The sequence below is a fragment of the Dendrobates tinctorius genome, unplaced genomic scaffold (genome assembly GCF_039654945.1).
Source record: "Dendrobates tinctorius isolate UK_male_01 unplaced genomic scaffold, ASM3965494v1 ptg000094l, whole genome shotgun sequence".
In the NCBI taxonomy this organism is placed as follows: Eukaryota; Metazoa; Chordata; class Amphibia; order Anura; family Dendrobatidae; genus Dendrobates; species Dendrobates tinctorius.
In genome coordinates, this window is record NW_027361762.1 from 4,456,624 (window position 1) to 4,474,937 (window position 18,314).

At 42.1% G+C, this 18,314-nt stretch overlaps 1 protein-coding gene across 1 annotated transcript in view; it reads right to left on the reverse strand.

The window, feature by feature from the left end:
- Positions 1 to 1,599: 1,599 nt before the first annotated feature.
- The window catches only part of WBP2NL (WBP2 N-terminal like), a 46,437-nt gene continuing 29,722 nt past the window's right edge, over positions 1,600 to 18,314 (reverse strand). Inside the window, exons 4-8 of the mRNA XM_073586656.1 lie at positions 14,120 to 14,212; positions 13,047 to 13,250; positions 9,686 to 9,814; positions 8,418 to 8,494; positions 1,600 to 3,084 (exon numbers count right to left, since the gene is read on the reverse strand). Coding sequence (XP_073442757.1) covers positions 3,037 to 3,084; positions 8,418 to 8,494; positions 9,686 to 9,814; positions 13,047 to 13,250; positions 14,120 to 14,212 — 551 coding nt within the window. The 3' untranslated portion in view covers positions 1,600 to 3,036. The remainder of the gene's footprint in view (positions 3,085 to 8,417; positions 8,495 to 9,685; positions 9,815 to 13,046; positions 13,251 to 14,119; positions 14,213 to 18,314) is intronic.

The window sequence follows — 18,314 nt, forward strand, 5'->3', positions numbered from 1 at the left end:
TCTTGGAGGTGGATAGTTTCCAGAATCCATGAATTCCCCTAAACAAAAAAAGTCAATGCTGTTATTTTATTGTTTATACAATTTCTGCTTATTGTACACAACACATCACTGCCCCTGCCCCAAAAGGAATATTTGTTTTTCTTCATAACTGTACCAAATGACAGTAACATGCAGTAATAAGAAATATAATTTTTCTCACACATGACAGTTCAGTCTTTAGAAATAGGATTCAATAAAAATGTTTACCAACCTGAAGATCCTGCCTGTTCAGAAGTGTTTCTTTGGTCATCTTCATCACCGCACTTCTCATGATGTTGCCTCATTCGCGCCACCAGGCCTTGCATCTCTTTGTTGCATCGTTTGCATTTTGCACGCATGCCTGCCTTACCGATTGACGAAGGAGCTTCATTAAAATATTCCCAAACTGGGTCTCTTTTACGGCCTGCTGCCATTATAAGGAAAGAATGTAATAAACCTCAGATCGTACACACAAACAGATCCAGACTTGTCTGTCTGTGGCTATGCTGCAGTATTGTGCTCAAAGTTTCACTTTCATTTTCTTGTCTGCTTGCCCTTCCTCCTCCTCACACTTAGATTCACATTCTTCTTGTGTTGTGCAGATCTATTCCACTCCAAACAATCAGAAACATATTGTCTAACTTCTTGGACTTGGCACTGAAGGGGTTGATTCTGTATTCATAGGTTTGTAGAACAATAGGATTAAGGTCTTTTTCTCAACTCTGTTCATGTTGTAACATTTTTGCCGTGAAGAAGAGGCTGGGACCTCTGCGGAGTCAAATTCAGTTTTGAGAACTGCGTAAGTAAAGCGAGCGTCTGTGATAATATAGGAGAGAAACTGCCCACTAATCCTACAGAAACCTCTGGAAGAGCATGGCATTGTGAATGTTACACATATACAGCCTTTATTCTACTGAGTTAAACAACTCAGCTTTATCTCATGATGGAAGAACCTTTGGATGGTAAAATATTTTCCTCAAAAAGCAGTTTATTGAAAAAAATCCGATATAAATCAAAAAAATCCGATTTAAATAAAAAAAATCCGATTTAAATCAAAAAAATCCGATTTTTTTGATTTTTTTAAAAAAAACATTGATTTTTATCCACCCTGATCTGAAGGACATTTGCCAGGGTAGGCAGCTTACACACAGACTTTCACTGAAATCCACAATGGTTTAAAAGTATTTCCCAATATTTTACATATAGTCCAACAGACCTAAAGTATAAAAATAACTTTTTAACTACACTTAGTCTCTTCTTTTCCACCTCACTGATGCTGTTCTCGATTATGCCACACTGTGGCTTGCAACAATGACCACTATGGTCATGGGATGTGACAGCCCTGGGGATAACACATCATCAAAAGAATTGCAAACAGGGTTTTTACACAGCGCTGCAAGACACCCAAGACGCCAATAATGAAGGAGGGGGAAAAAAAAATCATTAAAGTATATTACAGCGATTACTATTCCTAGAAATCAGGAATATTGAAGAATGTAATAAAGTTATTATTGCAGGACTTTAATACAAAATGTAAGCCGTAATAACATATTTGGTCACATATTAAAAACAAGTCATATGTCAAATTTAATAAATGAAAAAATACTTTATTATAAGCAAATTGCTAAATACTTTCAATTATTTACCCTCATCTTTTCAAGTGGCAAGAAAGAAAGCACAAGATCTCTTTTTAGGCCTTATCAATTTATGATGCAATTTTTTAAATTATTAATTTTCTGTCCCAGAGAAATCCTTTAACAAGAATCAAGGCTGGGGGGATCCAAACTACACTCTGTACCAAACACTCCCACACTGTGACAAACCATTTCTATTGTCCCACTGACGTAACTGTAACGCACAGCTGAGGCCAGATTCCATTTATTGAGCACCACCGACAGACATGTCGCACACTGACCGTCCCGTGTGAGCCCAGTCACTGCATAGCACTATTCATTTTATACAGCATGTTAACAGCCTAAGTATATACAGGAAAAGATTCTAATGTGCAATACAAAATGTAAAGTAATTATATTCCCCAATGACGGGGAAACGTATTCTATGTCCATGATAGTGACAACCAGACAAATACAGATTTTTAATGAAAAGGAAAAAAGAATAAGATATTTCTTAATCTATGAACTTATTCTATATATGTACAGATCTATCTTTATTACATGTTCTGGGTAAAGAATATATTTCACTGTCGAAAATCCAAATTCATAGTGTTATGTGCACATCAGCTAAGATGTGGTCTCGACCTTTAAGTCTTAAGGGCCTGTCACACTAAGAGATATCGCTAGCAATATCGCTATAACTTGTGACGTTCTAGCGATATTGCTAGCGATATCGCTGTGTCTGATACTTACCTACGACCGGCTCCCCCGCTGCTTATCGCTGATCGCGCGAGAACAGGCTGGACCGTTTCTCGCCGTCAGCTTCCTGCGGCGCTTCCTGCTGTGACGACAAGCGACGCATGGAGCCGGGCGGGAGGACGCAGGATCGCCTGGTGTGACAGGTAAGTAGCGACCCCCGACCCCTGCTATGTCGCTGGTGAGATCTGCCTGTGTGGCAGCTCACTAGCGACCACTTAGCGATGCACCAGCGATCCTGACCGCGTCATATCGGTGGTCGGGATCGCTGGTACATCGCTAAGTGTGACAGTACCTTAACATCACTAATCTGAAGGTACAAAGTGAGGAAAGAAAACTATGATAATGAGATAAAAAAGGAAAGGTGTCAAGGTCTCAAGTCTTTGGAGTCTCAACTGCTCTTTAACCAGCTTTCTAAGGGAACATCAATGACTAAGTGCAGTTAGAAAACTTCTGGTAGTATCCAAGTAGGGTACTACACCTACCATAATAAATATGTCAATACCCTCTAATACTGGAATCATTTATTGATACCAGCCCTGAGGATCTCTAGGGAGGGAGGAGTAGCCAGTAACAGGGTACTGAGAATTAGGGAGCAGACTTGATGAGACGTAGTATTCCTGGAGGTTTAGAAGCATAACATGCCATACTAATTTGTCTTCTTGTCATCCGTAGGTGCATAGGGAGGAGGCCGCTCCTAAAAAGATAAAAAAAAATAAAAAATACAATCAGTATAAGTTTTCACAAAATTACAATACAAGAGATCATCTACAACATGATTGATAAATTAAGACAAAAATGAATATACAGAGTCAATCTGCCATATTGTGGAGATCCCAGACGTGGCACCCATAACTGAACCCAAAGGCCCCCATACAATGGTCAGAGTTCTGGGCCTCAGGTCTGCAGTGAGAGGGGATGGTGTACACCCATTGTACTATATGGCAGATACAGAAACAGCTTTGGGAGTGCATTCAGCTGACAGGATAGCTCAGAGTAACTAGCAATAACAAGAAGGGCTCAGCGCCCTCATTTTCTGAGAAAGTTGGATGTTCCAGATGTATTCCAACTGATGTCCAGTCAATATGCTATAAATGCAAATAGTGAGAAATATATAGGCTTAAAAGGCAGCCTGTAAGCTTCCCCATGACCCCCATATCGTCACCAGATATTTAATGATCCCTTTATACCCCAATATGCCTCTTTTAGTGTCTTATTAAAAGGAATCTGTCACCAGGTTTTTGATCCCCATCTGAGAGCAATATGATGTAGAGGCAGAGACCCTGATTTCAGTGATGTGTCACTGGGCTGCTTGCAGTAATTTTGATAAAACTAATTGTATCTGCTGCATATCTAGCAGTTCTCTGAATGCTGATCTCTGTATAACCCCGTTCCCCACCAGTTCATGGGCTGAAAGCTGCCAGTGTACATGGAAAGCAGGGTTATATAGAGGTGACGCATATGCTTGACTACCTCGCAGCAGGTTTACTAGTACTCTAATGATAAAAGTACTGTTTTATTAGTAGAGGTGGTCTCTGTATCTACATTATGCTGCTCTCAGATTAGGTGACAAAATGGTGGCAGATGCCCTTTAATTTTTGCATAAGCCCAAAATCAGCTTTATAACTGCTGAGGCAATATGCCAATTAGTGGGTGACCTGTCAGACTAATTTTCCCACTAATCATGTTATCACACCCTTGTGGTCACGACATGATTTTGAAGAGCAGAGTCAACACTGACTCTTTTCCTCCCTGACTATGCGCAAGTAGTCAAGTGTAGGCACACCAGGGTCATCAGTGACCTGTACATGCCCAGGGAGGCAGGACTGAGCCTGCTGTTACTACTGGCTCTGCAAGTCTTGTGGATGGCTGCATCCTAGTCATGGCTGCCTCCATGGGCATGTGCAATGCACCAGTGAAGATGGGATGTGCACACCTTTTTTGCATTAGTGAAGCAGACACTTGCGGTGCGGTTGTGGTGACAACTCTCTTGCAATCCATGACCCTCATGCCCACAGAGGTGTGATAACATGAATAGTGTGACAATTAGTCCAGGGAAAACACCACCCCATAAATAGTCACCCACTAATTAGCATTGATGTGTTATGTACCCCAGTAATAAAACTGAATTTAGTAATATGTAGAAATCAATAACCACTAAGATGGCTTGATAGGAAGAGTACAAAGGAATCGACAAATACATGGTAGTGGTTAAGGAGGTCTGGGGAAGCTTACAGGCTCCCTTTAAAGCAAGGCTACAGACCTAAAAGGGTGGTATGAATTAGAAACCGTGCCACTCTTTTCCATACTTTGCCATTACAACTCAGCCCCCTTCCTTCTTAGGGTCCCGTTACACATAGCGACGCTCCAGCGATCCCGACAACGATAAGACCTGGTAAGGATCGCTACATGGTCGCTAGTAAGCTGTCAAACAGGCAGATCTACTCAATGACGCAGCAACGATACTACGATCCGTATAACGACCTTGGCGATCGTTGGGACCTTGTCACACAGGAGCTATTCTGACGACTCAGACCTTGATAGGCATGCTTCAATGAGGTCGCTCGTCGTTATGGCGTCAAACACAGCGATGCATGCTGGCCAGCGGGACCCCAACGATCAAAAAATGGTCTAAGACATTCCCGCACGAACCACGATCAGCAATATCACAGCGGGGGGGGGGGGGGGCATCGGTCGGTTTTATGTGTGTCACACGTAGCGAGATAGCTGGCGAGGTCGCTGTTGCGTCACAAAACCTGTGACGTTTCAGCGATCTCGTTAACGATCTCGCTGTGTGTGACGGGGCCTTTACATGCAGCCTGATATACGTTAGGATTCCTGCTGTTAGCCTACATAGATATTGATCAGTGCTGAAGTCACAAAGGCGGTGTAGTTACAGGGCAGCATAAATCATAAGTAGATCAGATACATGAATGAGAGGTGCAATCCCTTATACACAGATAAATTAAAACCACATGCCTAAACCTTAGTGTAGGTCCCTTTTGAGTCCCATAAAATAGCTCTGATCTGTCCATCTGTCAAGGCGGGTAGTAAGACCTATGAAGGTGCCCGTGTATCTGGCTCTTAGACCTTAGCAGTAGGTCCTTTCTGTCTGGACATCAGCATTAACTAACAGTAAAATGTGATTCAGTAGCACTTCCATAGGATCCAACAAGATTGGCTCGTCTTCACTCCCCATATGTTTCAATAATCATTAGTCCATGACTAGTCATCTTCTGGTCATCACAATTTGAGACATGCTGAAGTCACTCAGATCCTTACACTTCCAATTAATTAATGAACTTCATTCAGTTGCTGCCAAATATAACCTCGATAGGTGTCAAGATCAATGTAAATCATGTCAACTGTCAGTAGTTTTAACATTAAATACTAGATGTGTATTTCCTGAAGGAAGTACAGATAGTGCTTTGAAATGGTGCCCTGGCTGCCCCTTTAAGAGAGACTTGCCTGCTGCCCCTGCAAGACTTTCAAATCAGGATCCGTTTTAACTGTGGGTGCCTCTCCGGGGCCACCCTGGATCCGATTTGGTGGGCGGGGCCACCCCGGGTCCGATCAGCCTCCGATTTGGAGGCCGGGGTGGCTCAGCCTCCGATTTGGAGCCTGGGGTCACTCAGCTTCCGATTTGGCGCGCCGGCCCTTTAAGAATCACTTAGGCGCGTCGGCAGTTTAAGAGCTAGTTTGGCTCACTGGGCTTCTAAATCCACTTTGGCGCACATTCTCTCTCAGGGGCATGCGTCATGTGATAAAGCTAGATTTGCATTTGTGCTGTGGGTTTCACTTTAAGAGCTGATATTATCTGCCAGAATCTGTGTCCTGGGGGCGTCATGTTAAGTTCGTAGTCGTTGGCATAGTAACTCGGTGTGCCTGCGCATATCAATGAGCTTAACTGCCATTTCAATCGCCTCAGGGCATGTTTTGTCTGTGGCAACATTTCCCCATTGAAAAGCATTGAGACAGTGCATTCCAATGACGGTAAAAAAAATTTCTAACGCAAATTGCGCAAAAAATACAAATCCGATCGACATGAAAAATACTTAGCACACCACTCATGGACGCTGGCTTTGAAACGACACCTCAACGGAGTCTGTGCGTGTAGCGGTTCGGGCCGCATTAATTTCGGAAATCAACTGAATAATAAGAATAAGTTAGCAGCGTTCAGATTACAAGATAGTGCTTTCTTCAAAGCACTATAAGTAGAGATGGGAGAATAGATTTTCAGGACTCTGGTCCATTTGCCAAGTCCGTAATCTGTGACCTCTAGACGAGAGGCCTTACACATCTCCGTACCTCCAGGCATTTCAAGCTTGATTACCTGGGCAGGTGCGACATTGTTTGCAAGCATCCAATGGTCCCAGATTACTGACCTTATTGTTGGATCAGAGTCCTGCAAATCGATTCTCCCATCTCTAGTGAATACGGATCAGTGTACAGGTCACAGAGGCAAAAACTGAAGCCAGCACGGAGACAGGATCAGCTTGCTGTTAGGTCTATGTTAAGCTCAGATAATACACTTAAATGTAATAGAAATAGCCAAATAACCTGCATCTAATAACCAATTATATGAGACAGAGGCTGAATAAGATCTACATTTGGAAACTGTATCTTATCTAGGCAATACCCCTTTAGTGACGGGGCCAATTTTTAAAATTCTGACCAATGTCACTTTATGTGGTGGTAACTGGAACGCGTCAACAAATCCCAGTGATTGAGATTTTTCTTTCGCGGCACATTATAGTTTATAATAATGGTAAATTTAAGTTGATATGTTTTGTGTTTATTTATAAAAATTTTTTAGAAATTTGACAAAAATGTAAATAAAAAATTGCAATTTTCAAACTTGGAAAACTTAAATCCCTTTAATCCAGATGTCGTACCACAGCAAAACATTGAAAAACAACATTTCCAACATGTCTGCCTTACATTAGCACCATTTTTAAAACGCTAATTTTTTTTTGTTAGCATTTTAGGAGGTTGAAAGATGTAGCAGTAATTTTTTTATTTTTTCAAGGAAATTTACACAATTTTTTTTTTTTAGGAACCTATTCAGGTTTGAAGTGACTTTGGGGGTCCTATATATTGGAAAACCCCCAAAGGTACTACCATTTTAAACACAGCACCCACCGACATATTGAAAACTTCTGTCAGGTAGTTTATTAACCCTTCAGGTGATTTTAGGAATTAATGCAAAGTGGTATAGCCAGAATGAAAAAGTGTATATTTACCTCCTAAATGTCGCTAACTTCTGAACTGACCGCTATATCCAGGAGACTCTGAGGCTATGTGCACACATAGATTTTTGTGTGTGCGGATTTTGGAGAGAAAACCGCAGGACAAAAGTCCTGCAGTTTATCTGCGGTTTTACACCTCATAATGGATGAGGTGTAAAACTGCAGCATTTCTGCACCAAACAATTGACATGCTGCGGATTGTAAACCGCAGCAAAATCGCGTGGGAAAATCCACAGCGGTTTTTAATTTCCATAGGAAATAAAGGTACTGTACAACGCAGCAGAATCTGCTGCGGACCCGCAGCAGCAGAAACGCTGCGGAACCGCAGCAGAATCCGCACCTTGTGCACATACCCTAAGGCCGCTATTTGGCCATGACCTGCTATGGCAAACATCAGGACCACACAATCATGATCTCGGTGCGTCAATTAGATTAAAGCGGAAGCCCCCACAATCTATTAACCATTTATTTGACGTAGTCACTATTGAAAGCAACAACTAAGGGGTTAAACAGATCTGGATGGTGCCAACACTGACTGTTTGTGATACTGCAAGTTGCCAGCTATAGTGTCCAGCCGACAGCTGCTGGATTGCCACCTGTATGGGGATGATATTCCCTTATATCTCAGGTCAGTAAAGAGACATATTGGCTGTCATTAAGGGGTAACAATGTAACAGATGCGTTTTTCCCACTTTACACAGGAAGATTTGCTATTTGAAATAACTTGTGTATTTCCATGCAAATATTATACATGTAATTAAGAAATACATCAAATACTTACCATGGGCATGTAGACATTGTGAGGATCTGCGGGGTTGTAATATGCACTTGAAGCTGCTTCTGCAGCTTTGCCACCTCCTAAAAAGATAGAAGGACACAGGTCAATTGAATTTCACCTATGAGGCTATGTGCACACGTAACGGAACTCTCGCGGAAATTACCGCGAGAATTCCGGAATTCCATTCCGCGGGAAAATCGCATTTTAAATTCCCGCGATTTTCCCGCGGAAAAACTAGCATTTTGCAAGCATAATTAGCTTGCAGAATGCTATTGTTTTCCAAGCGATCAGTAGCATCGCTTGGAGAACTGATTAACAGGTTGGTCACACTCGTCAAACATAGTGTTTGACGAGTGTGACCAACTTTTTACTACTGAGGCCGCCTATACAGCATCAGTAGTAAAAGATAAAATGTAGAAAAAAAAAATAAATAAATAAATAAAAAAATAAATAAATAAAAAATGGTGTTATTCTTACCTTCCGGCGTCCCGCGCATCCGTTCCCAGTAATCCTTTGCGAAAATGTCCGCGATGGCGTCCGTTCTCGCGGGATCGCGACGTCTCGCGGTTATTCGCGATGACGTCGCGCGAATGACAGCGAGACTTCGCGATCCCGCGAGAACGGACGCCATCGCGGGCATTTTCGCAAAGGATTACTGGGAACGAGAGCGTGGAGAGAGGCGGAAAGGCTGCGAGGGACGCCGGAAGGTGAGAACAACAATATTTTTTATTTTAAATTCTATTTTTTACAGGGATATGGTACCCAGAGCCCGGAGGACAGTCTCCTCTCCTCCGGACAGTGGGTACCATCCGCAAATGTTCTGCTTGCTTTCCGCATGGTGTGCACAGCCACATGCGGGAAGTAAGCAGAACAATACATTCCTATGGGTGCGGGATCGCCGCGATTCCGCAAAATAATGAGCATGCTGCGTTTTTTACCGCGAAGCGATTCCGCCGCGGTAAAAACCGCAGCACTAGCACAGCATTGCGGAATCCCATAGGAATGCATGGGATGCTTATTTTTCGCTGCAAAATCGCGTGGTTAAAACCCCCGCGGAAACGCGAAAAAAACGCCACGTGTGAACTCAGCCTAAATCAGAGGAAGGCAAACACCCAATGAGGCAATCACTAATAGCTCCATATTAGGGAAAAAAAAATCCTTCCCGACTCCACATACGGCAACCAGACTAGTCACTTGGATCAACGTCCCATAACCTGTTATATTATATTTTTCACTGCTTTTGCTTTCCTACATATTGGTCTCATTCTTACCTGGCATTCCTGGTTCTGCCCAAGCTGAGGGAACAGTGGGGGCAGGGGCTCCAGAATATGGCGGTCCAGGGTAAGGTGGTGGAGGTGCCATGTACATAGGATTTATTTCAGGTGGAAACATCCCGGGACCTAGATTACAGGATAAATGGGGATGAATCCAATCCTTTGTAAAATTATGGTAGAGTAATAAGAGGATTAAGTGAAAAATACATTTTAAACAAAAGAAAAACATTTTTTTCCATACTGAAGATCAACTCCTTCATGACCGGAGCTGTTTTCGATTTTTCGTTTTTCGCTCCCCTTCTTTCCAGAGCCATAACTTTTTTATTTTTCCATCAATATGGCCATGTGAGGGCTTATTTTTTGCAGGAGGATTTGTACTTTTGATCATCATTGGTTTTAGCATGTCATATACTCGAAAACGGGAACAAAATTCCAAGTGCGTTGAAATTGCAAAAAAAGTGCAATCCCACACTTGTTTTTTTGCTAGGTTCACTAAAAACTAAAACTGACCTGCCATTATGATTCTCCAGGTCATTACGAGTTCATAGACACCAAACATGTCTAGGTTCTCTTGTATCTAAGTGGTGAAAAAAAATTCCAACGTTTGCTTAAAAAAAAAAAAAAAGCACAATTTTCCGAGACCCGTAGCGTCTCCATTTTTCGTGATCTCTGGTTGGGTGAGGGCTTATTTTTTGTGTGGTGAGCTGACGTTTTTAATGATACCACTTTTTTGCAGATACAATCTTTTGATGGCCCGATATTGCATTTTAATGCAATGTCGCGGCGACCAAAAAAAGTAATACCTGCATTTTTTGGAATTTTTTTCTCGCTACACAGTTTAGCGATCGGGTTTAGTCCTTTTTTTTTATTGATAGATCGGGCGATTCTGAAAGCGGCGATACCAAATGTGTACGTGTGATTTTTTTTTTATTGTTTTATTTTGATTGGGGTGATTCGAACTTTAAGGGTTTTTTTTTCTTTTTTTTTTTTACTTTTGGCATGCTTCAATAGCCTCCATAGGAGGCATGCCACACTTGATCGGCTCTGCTACATATGGGCGATGAGCAGATCGCCCATATGTAGCAGATTTACTGCATTGCTATGAGCGCCGACCCCCGATCACGTGACGGGGGTCAGCGATGCGCTCACTTCCGGCCCGGCAGCGGTAGTTAAATGCCCGTTGTCAATGTTTGACAGCGGGATTTAACTAGTTAATAGGAGCGAGCAGATCCCGATTCCGCTCGCGCCTATTGCAGGCATATGTCAGCTGTTTATAACAGCTGACATGTCGCGGCTTTGAGGTGGGCTCACCGCCGGAGCCCACCACAAAGCAGGGGAGTCTGGTCAGTGTTCAGAAAGGGGTTAAAGGCTAAATATCACTGCAACATATGTGTAACCTACTAATGACACTATTAAAGGGAATCTGTCACCCTTTGGACGTATATGAAATATTAATATGGGCATAAAGGTAAAAGAAATGTAAAACTAGTCCTACCCGTATGCCTCATATTAATGGTATTGTTGTTGAGAAATCTTATTTTATTTCCTTATGCTAATGATTTCTTCCAGGCTCCGATGTGTGCAGTGCCTGGAAGAAGTCCCTGCCTCCTCTCCTCATTGTATTACAACCCCCCTCCAATGCACATCAGTTCTGGTGCTGGAATCTCACGCCTGCAGTTATTCTCCTGTTGTCAAAAAGATAACTAAAGGCTCGTTCAGACGTCCTGATAACCAGGAACAAGTGTTCCTAGGAAATCTTGTTCCCAAATATCTTCTCATCTAACCAGGCCGGCCATAATGTAACGAACAAGCAGAACACTCATTTGTCGAAAACAATTTTTAAGCAATTCTTGTCCTCGGAAGCACATTACTGGTGTAAGCTGTCAGTGTGCTGCTGCTGGAGATGATCTCTGCGACTGTATTAACGACCATCCTGTGTGCTTAGAACGTTTCTCAGATTGTCTAAGCTAGCCATTAAACAACCGCAGACCGACTAGCACCAATTATAGGTAGTTTAAAGGCTGCGATCGGCACACGAAAATTGGCCATAACAATTGAAAGTCTGACATCCAATGACCTACAGCTATAAAGACGATCTGTTCCCCAAATCAATAAAGATAAACGTCTCACTAGGATGCAGGGATTTACTGAGTCTTTCCAACTCTAAATTTACAGATGACTCGAATAAGAAAGACTCAAATACAACACCTCCAGGCACCTTTATTTTACATCCCTTTCACAATCCTTCAATAGCTAAATAGTTAAGGCGTTAACTTTTATCCCGGCCAATGTCAATAAGGTTCCATGAAGCAATCAGAAAAAATCTGAGCCAAAGCAAAGTGTAAAGGAACTGGACAGGCGTAGCTAGCTGAGGACCAGATGGAGAGGAGATATTGGTGTCAAGGTTAACATTGGCCCTGGAGTTCAGGTAATGAGTTTACAAGGTACATGTATAAAAGGTTCTCAACTGATCATATAGTGGTATAGTATACAACATACATTCTTTATTCTCACATGGTATTTTCACAATTTTGCCATTTTACTCCGCTGCTTAGTGGGGTGTCTCTTCACCCCGACAAGTCCTACCTGGGATCCTCCAATCACAGCTCGTGATGGACAGCTTTCATGCTTTACCAATCGTGGCAGGTCTGCCGATACATCACATGAATTCAATAGCGCATCTATACAAGAATAACGCCCGGCCACGTGTTATGCGCAGTCCAACATATCCTAGTGGAAATCAGTTATGCCTAAGCTTTTAAGGTGCCACATGGGACTAAATAATGGTGCAGAATTCCACATACATATTTCTCAAAAGTCATGATTCCTTTACTAATACTACTAGAAACTATAGCACGTCCTTATCAAGTATAGTCACCTGCTTATAACTATCAGTACATCCCAGAAAACAAACAGCATCGAAAATAATGTTGATTGTTGACCGCACACCTTGGCTCCTTCATTATAAAGGTTAGTGATGGAAACAGTAACTGGACCCCCAAAAATCAAAGCCGTCTCTATGACGTGTCAATGGCTTTGTAGAAGTACGCTTACATATTAAAGCAGCCCAGCAATTCTGACTATCCGGCTCACTAAGCGCTACGCACGAGCCAGAAGTCGCATTAACAATGAAAGTCTAAAGATCCGCGTTAAGCTCTAAAGGCTTTCATTGCAGAACGTAGCGATGCGGCCAGTCTGCAGAGCAATTATGTCACTTAGAAGCATAGCAGAACGGCGCTGGACACCGCAGACAGAATGGCGGATGATCATAATAATACACTCACACTTCATTACATGCAAATACACATAAAAAAAGGTTAGTGGAAGCGCTTCACTAACTTCTCTATCATTTTAATACCTGTTGGTGCGGCGAATGGATAACCCATGGGCTGAGGTGCTGGACCATATCCATTCATAGCTGGCACATAGGGGTAGGGCCCCGCAGGAGGGGCTGGAGCATATCCTCCAGGAGCAGGGGGGTATCCTCCAGGACCATAACCTCCAGGAACAGGAGCAGGAGTGTATCCATAGCCAGGATTAGGAACATTTGGTGGCCTGGAAGCTAAAATAAAAAAAAGAGTTAACCAATATTAATGAAGACCAAAACATTCAGATTTTAAATAACATATAGAAAAGGTTCATAGAAAAACAAGCAATGCAGCCAAACCTAATGAGTGACCAAACTACAAAGTATTAGTACAAGAAATCATAAAAGTAGTAGTACAACTTGGAACAAACTGCTAACAGATATTGGTCCTGATTCATCAAAGGAACTTTGCCAGAATTCTGGTATAAATTGCTTTGAAAAGTCGCAAGATTTTGTTGAGCTGTACAAAAATGTAGCAACTTTTGACGTTTTCACACCAGTTTCTACCAGCTCTGCCAAAATTAGCAAAGCAGGGGAGGAATGTGGGCACAACACCACAGCTGCTCTAATACATGACGAGATGTGGCGTTCCTAATGCCAGAAATCTCACTCCAATCATGGAGGCACACACCATTTGTCAGACTCCCCCAATTCATGAAATTGCCGGTCTTAGTGATTAAATCCACAGTAAAAAATAATCCGAGTTATTAACTGTGAGGCAGAATTAACTGTGTGTCTGCAGTATCCACTGGGCTTAAGTGCTGAAAAAGTTATCACATGGGCCAAATCTACCCATTCACCCAACATAAGGCAAAATAATAATGGTCTTTTAGACCGCCTCACAGTGGTATACCCCTTTTTTCCAGTTATGCTATTTGATACATAATCATTCTGCAAACATAGGAAAATCCTATGACAGTGGCCTCTGTCAGAAAATCCTCCTCCTAAACTATACCTGTATACCCTACATAAAGCCTCAATTTGTTCTACAACTCCAAGAGTTAAACTTTATGTCCGTTTGTCTGCACAAAGCAAAGACTAAAACAAGAATAAAAATGACATACCATTGGTTGCCAACTTAAACATTTGTTGCCCGAATTCAATGGCTCCTCCACTGTTAAAGGTGAGCTTAAATGATGCCTGTCCTTCCCAACCACCTGGAAATGAAGGAAACATTTGGAGCAAATTAAATTTGGCATTAATATAATTAACTTGTCTCAGACAGAGATGGGGGCCTTATTTGGGGGGCATACATGTATAGCACTTGGATGGATCATGTTTAGTTATGCCATTCATCAAGTTAAGTAATGGGTGAATCTATATGTGCTGTGTATAACGTGTAGTGTTATGGGTACCATGCGAACTCTCCAGTATGCTGGCACCACCGGAAAAAGACATACATACGGTATATTATACATGTGAGTATAGTATGTATATTACACATACAATCAACAGCAAATTAATTTTTATAAGATTTATCTTCCAACTTAACGTTTTAGTGTTTGACATGGTTACCTGCCAGATTGTGGCTCGGGATCAGCTGCACTGTGTGATCCTCACCAATAATATTTGGCTCACAAAGACAAGAGATGCTGGATGGGGCGACCATGAGATCCAGATGGTCAAATTATTTGTGTTAATCAATGTGCTCTGAAGCTTATATGTAATTATTACAAACAAATATGGTGAAAATCAAGAAAGGCACATCCAGCCCATGAATGGCAGCGCTTCCCAGGACTCACATCCAAAGATGATATTTCATATTTTTTTTTATTTGATAGATTAAAAAAAAAAGTGATACAACGCATTTTGGATACAGTGTATATCCGTCATCAGGTATCATAAAAACACAGTACAAATCCTAATAGTATAAAATTCAGTTACACATATATAGCAGCAACCTTTTATCCCAGTCTCAAAAACTTGATTTAGGGTGTGGACCAAGTTCAGGAACACACCCACTGATTGATCCAACCTTGACAACATAGATGCAAGAAGGAAAAAAAAAAACCCAGAGTAAAAAAAACCCAGAGGGAAAAAAACCAGAAAAATAAAAAAAGGCAACGTTCAAATCCTCTCTATGATAGGCCTGTTTCACACTTCAGTTTTTTACCATCAGTCAAAATCCGCAAAAATGTGAAAATGGCGGATCCGCTTTTCTTGTGGAAGATCCGCCATTTTTTCCCATTGGGATAAATTAGTGGCGGATTTTGGCGGATGGTTGTCCATTACATCCGCTATTTGGCGGATCCGCCAGATTCCTGGCGGATTCTGTCTGAGGTGGACGGAGCTTGAAACGTTTTTTGGCGCCGTCGTCCGTCATGCCGATAGTATGGGCTCCTATGGGCGGCGGATCCGCTATTTTGCGGAATCCGCCAAATCGCACTGAGCATGCTCAGAAAAAAAGATACTTTTCCAGACAGTCCAAAAACTATATAAAAGGTGGGCTAATTAATCATTGGGCCCAGACATCCGGCACCAGCCAGACTGAAGACAGAACCAGCCAGCACCTGCCCAGCAGAAAGACCCCCAGCTGAGAAGAGAGAGAGCCTGCCATATCCCATCTGCAAGACCCCTGGAGCAAGAGGCCTGCCAGCACCTGCCCAGCTGTCCAGCACCAAGCCAGGACAGAGAGGCCTGCTACCAAGCCACCAAAGCCTGCGATTGTGTGAGTATTGAAACTATTTGTGTGGGGCGTGTGTGTGTGTGTGTGTGTGTGTGTGTGTGTGTGTGTGTGTGTGTGTGTGTGTGGTCTGCCTTCCTGCATGTATGTTCGTGGCCTCCCAGTGTTGCATGTCTGTGTGTGTGTATTTTTATTATGCTTTTTTTTTTTTCATACTTTGTTTTTCTGTTGCATGTGTACTGAATTTTATTGTCATAGTACTGTAATTTTATTGCAATATTTGCAATTGTGCTAAACTATTTGTGTGGGGCATGTCTGTGTGTGTTTGTGGCTTGTCTGCCTGTGTGTGTGGCCTGTCTGTGTGTGTGAGTGTGTGTGTGTGTGTGTGTGGTCTGCCTTCCTGCATGTATGTTCGTGGCCTCCTAGTGTTGCATATCTGTATGTGTGTGTATTTTTAGTATGTTTTTGTTTCATATTTAAATTCTTTTTCTGTTGCATGTGTACTGTATTTTATTTTCATATTGGCAATTGTGCTGTGATTGTGTTGTGTATTGTATGTGGTTTTTCTATTGTATATCACTGTTTTTTTAATTTTTAATTTATTGTGGTATTTAAAATAAAGAGCAGAGTAGCTCCTACTTGTGTGAAAAAAAAAAAAAAAAAAAAAAACACTAAAATTTTTTTTTTTAATAACGGTTTTGAAAAACTGTCCGTAGTATTATTTAAAAACCAGGTGAAATTAATATGTACAAAAAGGTACATAAATTTTGGGTTTATTGGTATACAAGTGTGGTTATACTCAAGTGAGAGATTGGAATTTACATAATCAAACACTTGGGTATTCTCTCGGTGAGAGATTTTCATGGAATTCACACACATGCAAACAGTAAAAGTGTGGGTATACTCAGGACACACCTGCAAGCACAATGTGGTTACACTCTCAGTGAGAGTGTTTCAGGGAATTCACACACATGCAAACACAAGTGTGGGTATACTCAGTACACACCTGCAAGCACAGTGTGGATACACTCTCAGTGAGTGTAACAGGGAATTTAAACACATGCAAACACTTTCGGTATACTCAGTGAGTTTCAGGGAAATACAGACATTAATACCAATGAAGTTTTTTTTTTTTTTTTTTTTCATGTTATTAAAATTCTTTTACTTGCAGATAGATTAACTGCAGCACATCCAACCAGGAAGGCCGCAGCACATCCAGCCAGGAATACCGCAGCACACCCGACTAGGAAAACACTTCAGTTTTCCCAGTAAGTATAAAAGGCCTGAAACCTTATTTTATCCTTTGTATATTAGCTTAACAAGTGTCTTTATACTTGCAGATCCAGCGAGGAAAGCCACAGCACATTCAGCCAGGAAGGCTGCAGCAAACCCAAAAGCGAGGCCGCAGCAGTTTTAATATGTCTTCTTCTGGGAGCTCCCCCTCACAGCATCAGCAAACTGAGGTAATTTTTTTTTTTTGAAATCTTGATTTTGGTTATTTTGAATACATTTTTTTGTTAACCCTATATGCATGGATTATGTTATGAAGAGCTTCCAGGAGGAGACATGCAGGGTGGAGAGACGCAAGGAGGGGGCGCGCAGAGTGTAAGGTTAGCACATACATACATAATGCTACACCCAACACAATCATCACAGCACACACAATAACTACGCATCCATCCAACCCAAATTTTTTTTTTTTTTTTTACAGTCTTCACAATCTGGTGCCTGCACAAGAGCGACTCCCAGGACATCCCAGCATCGTCGAGGTGATGCCTCTGGTGGTCAGCGAACGGTAAGTAACCCTTCTTTGGATAATTGAACCTCGTGTGTTTGAATTTAATGTATTTTTTTTTTTCACAGGTTTCACAGCGTGCTTCCCAGAGACCATTTGAGGAGGGTCTCATTATAGATGCAGATGACCTCATCCATGCAGTAAAACCATGGGAGCCGCTGTGGAACATGGGAGACCGTTTACATGCCGGACCAACCAACCACCCGACGGCTCTGGAATGAGGTGTGTTCGGAGGTTGTAGAGAACTGGGAGGAGCTCGATGCGAGGGGCAGGGATTTTGCGCGTAAGTATTCCAATTTCAGTAACTTCTATTACAGCATGTGAAGTGTTGAATACTAACCAGTTTGTTTTTTTCCTTCACAGGTGACAGGGTTATCACATGGTGGCAGTCAATCAGGGATCGCTTCAAGAGGGACTTCAACAAGGAGATGCAGGCCCCGAGTGGATCGGGAGGACGCAGGAGCACCCAGTCCAAAAATTACAGAGCCCTGTCGTTCCTTCGGTAGACGATGGTGACCAGAAGGTAAATATTCCACACAACATTTCTGTAGTACAACTGTTTACATGTTTAACCACCTTTTTTTTTCAGCAAAGTTAAATTAAATATCAATATATTAATTTTTTTTTTCTTTTTTTAGCACCGTCTGCAGCACTCTGGGAACCTGCATCTGAGTTGCCTCCCTCTGGAGGGATCCCTTGAGAGACCGCCCCGGTGACCACATCAAGGTATCCGACCCCTCTCTACCTTCCCTCTTGTCTCGTCCCTCTATCCCCTCCACCAGCACTGGAGCAGCAGGGCAGACTTCATCACATGAAGCTGCTGGTGACGACTTACAGTGCC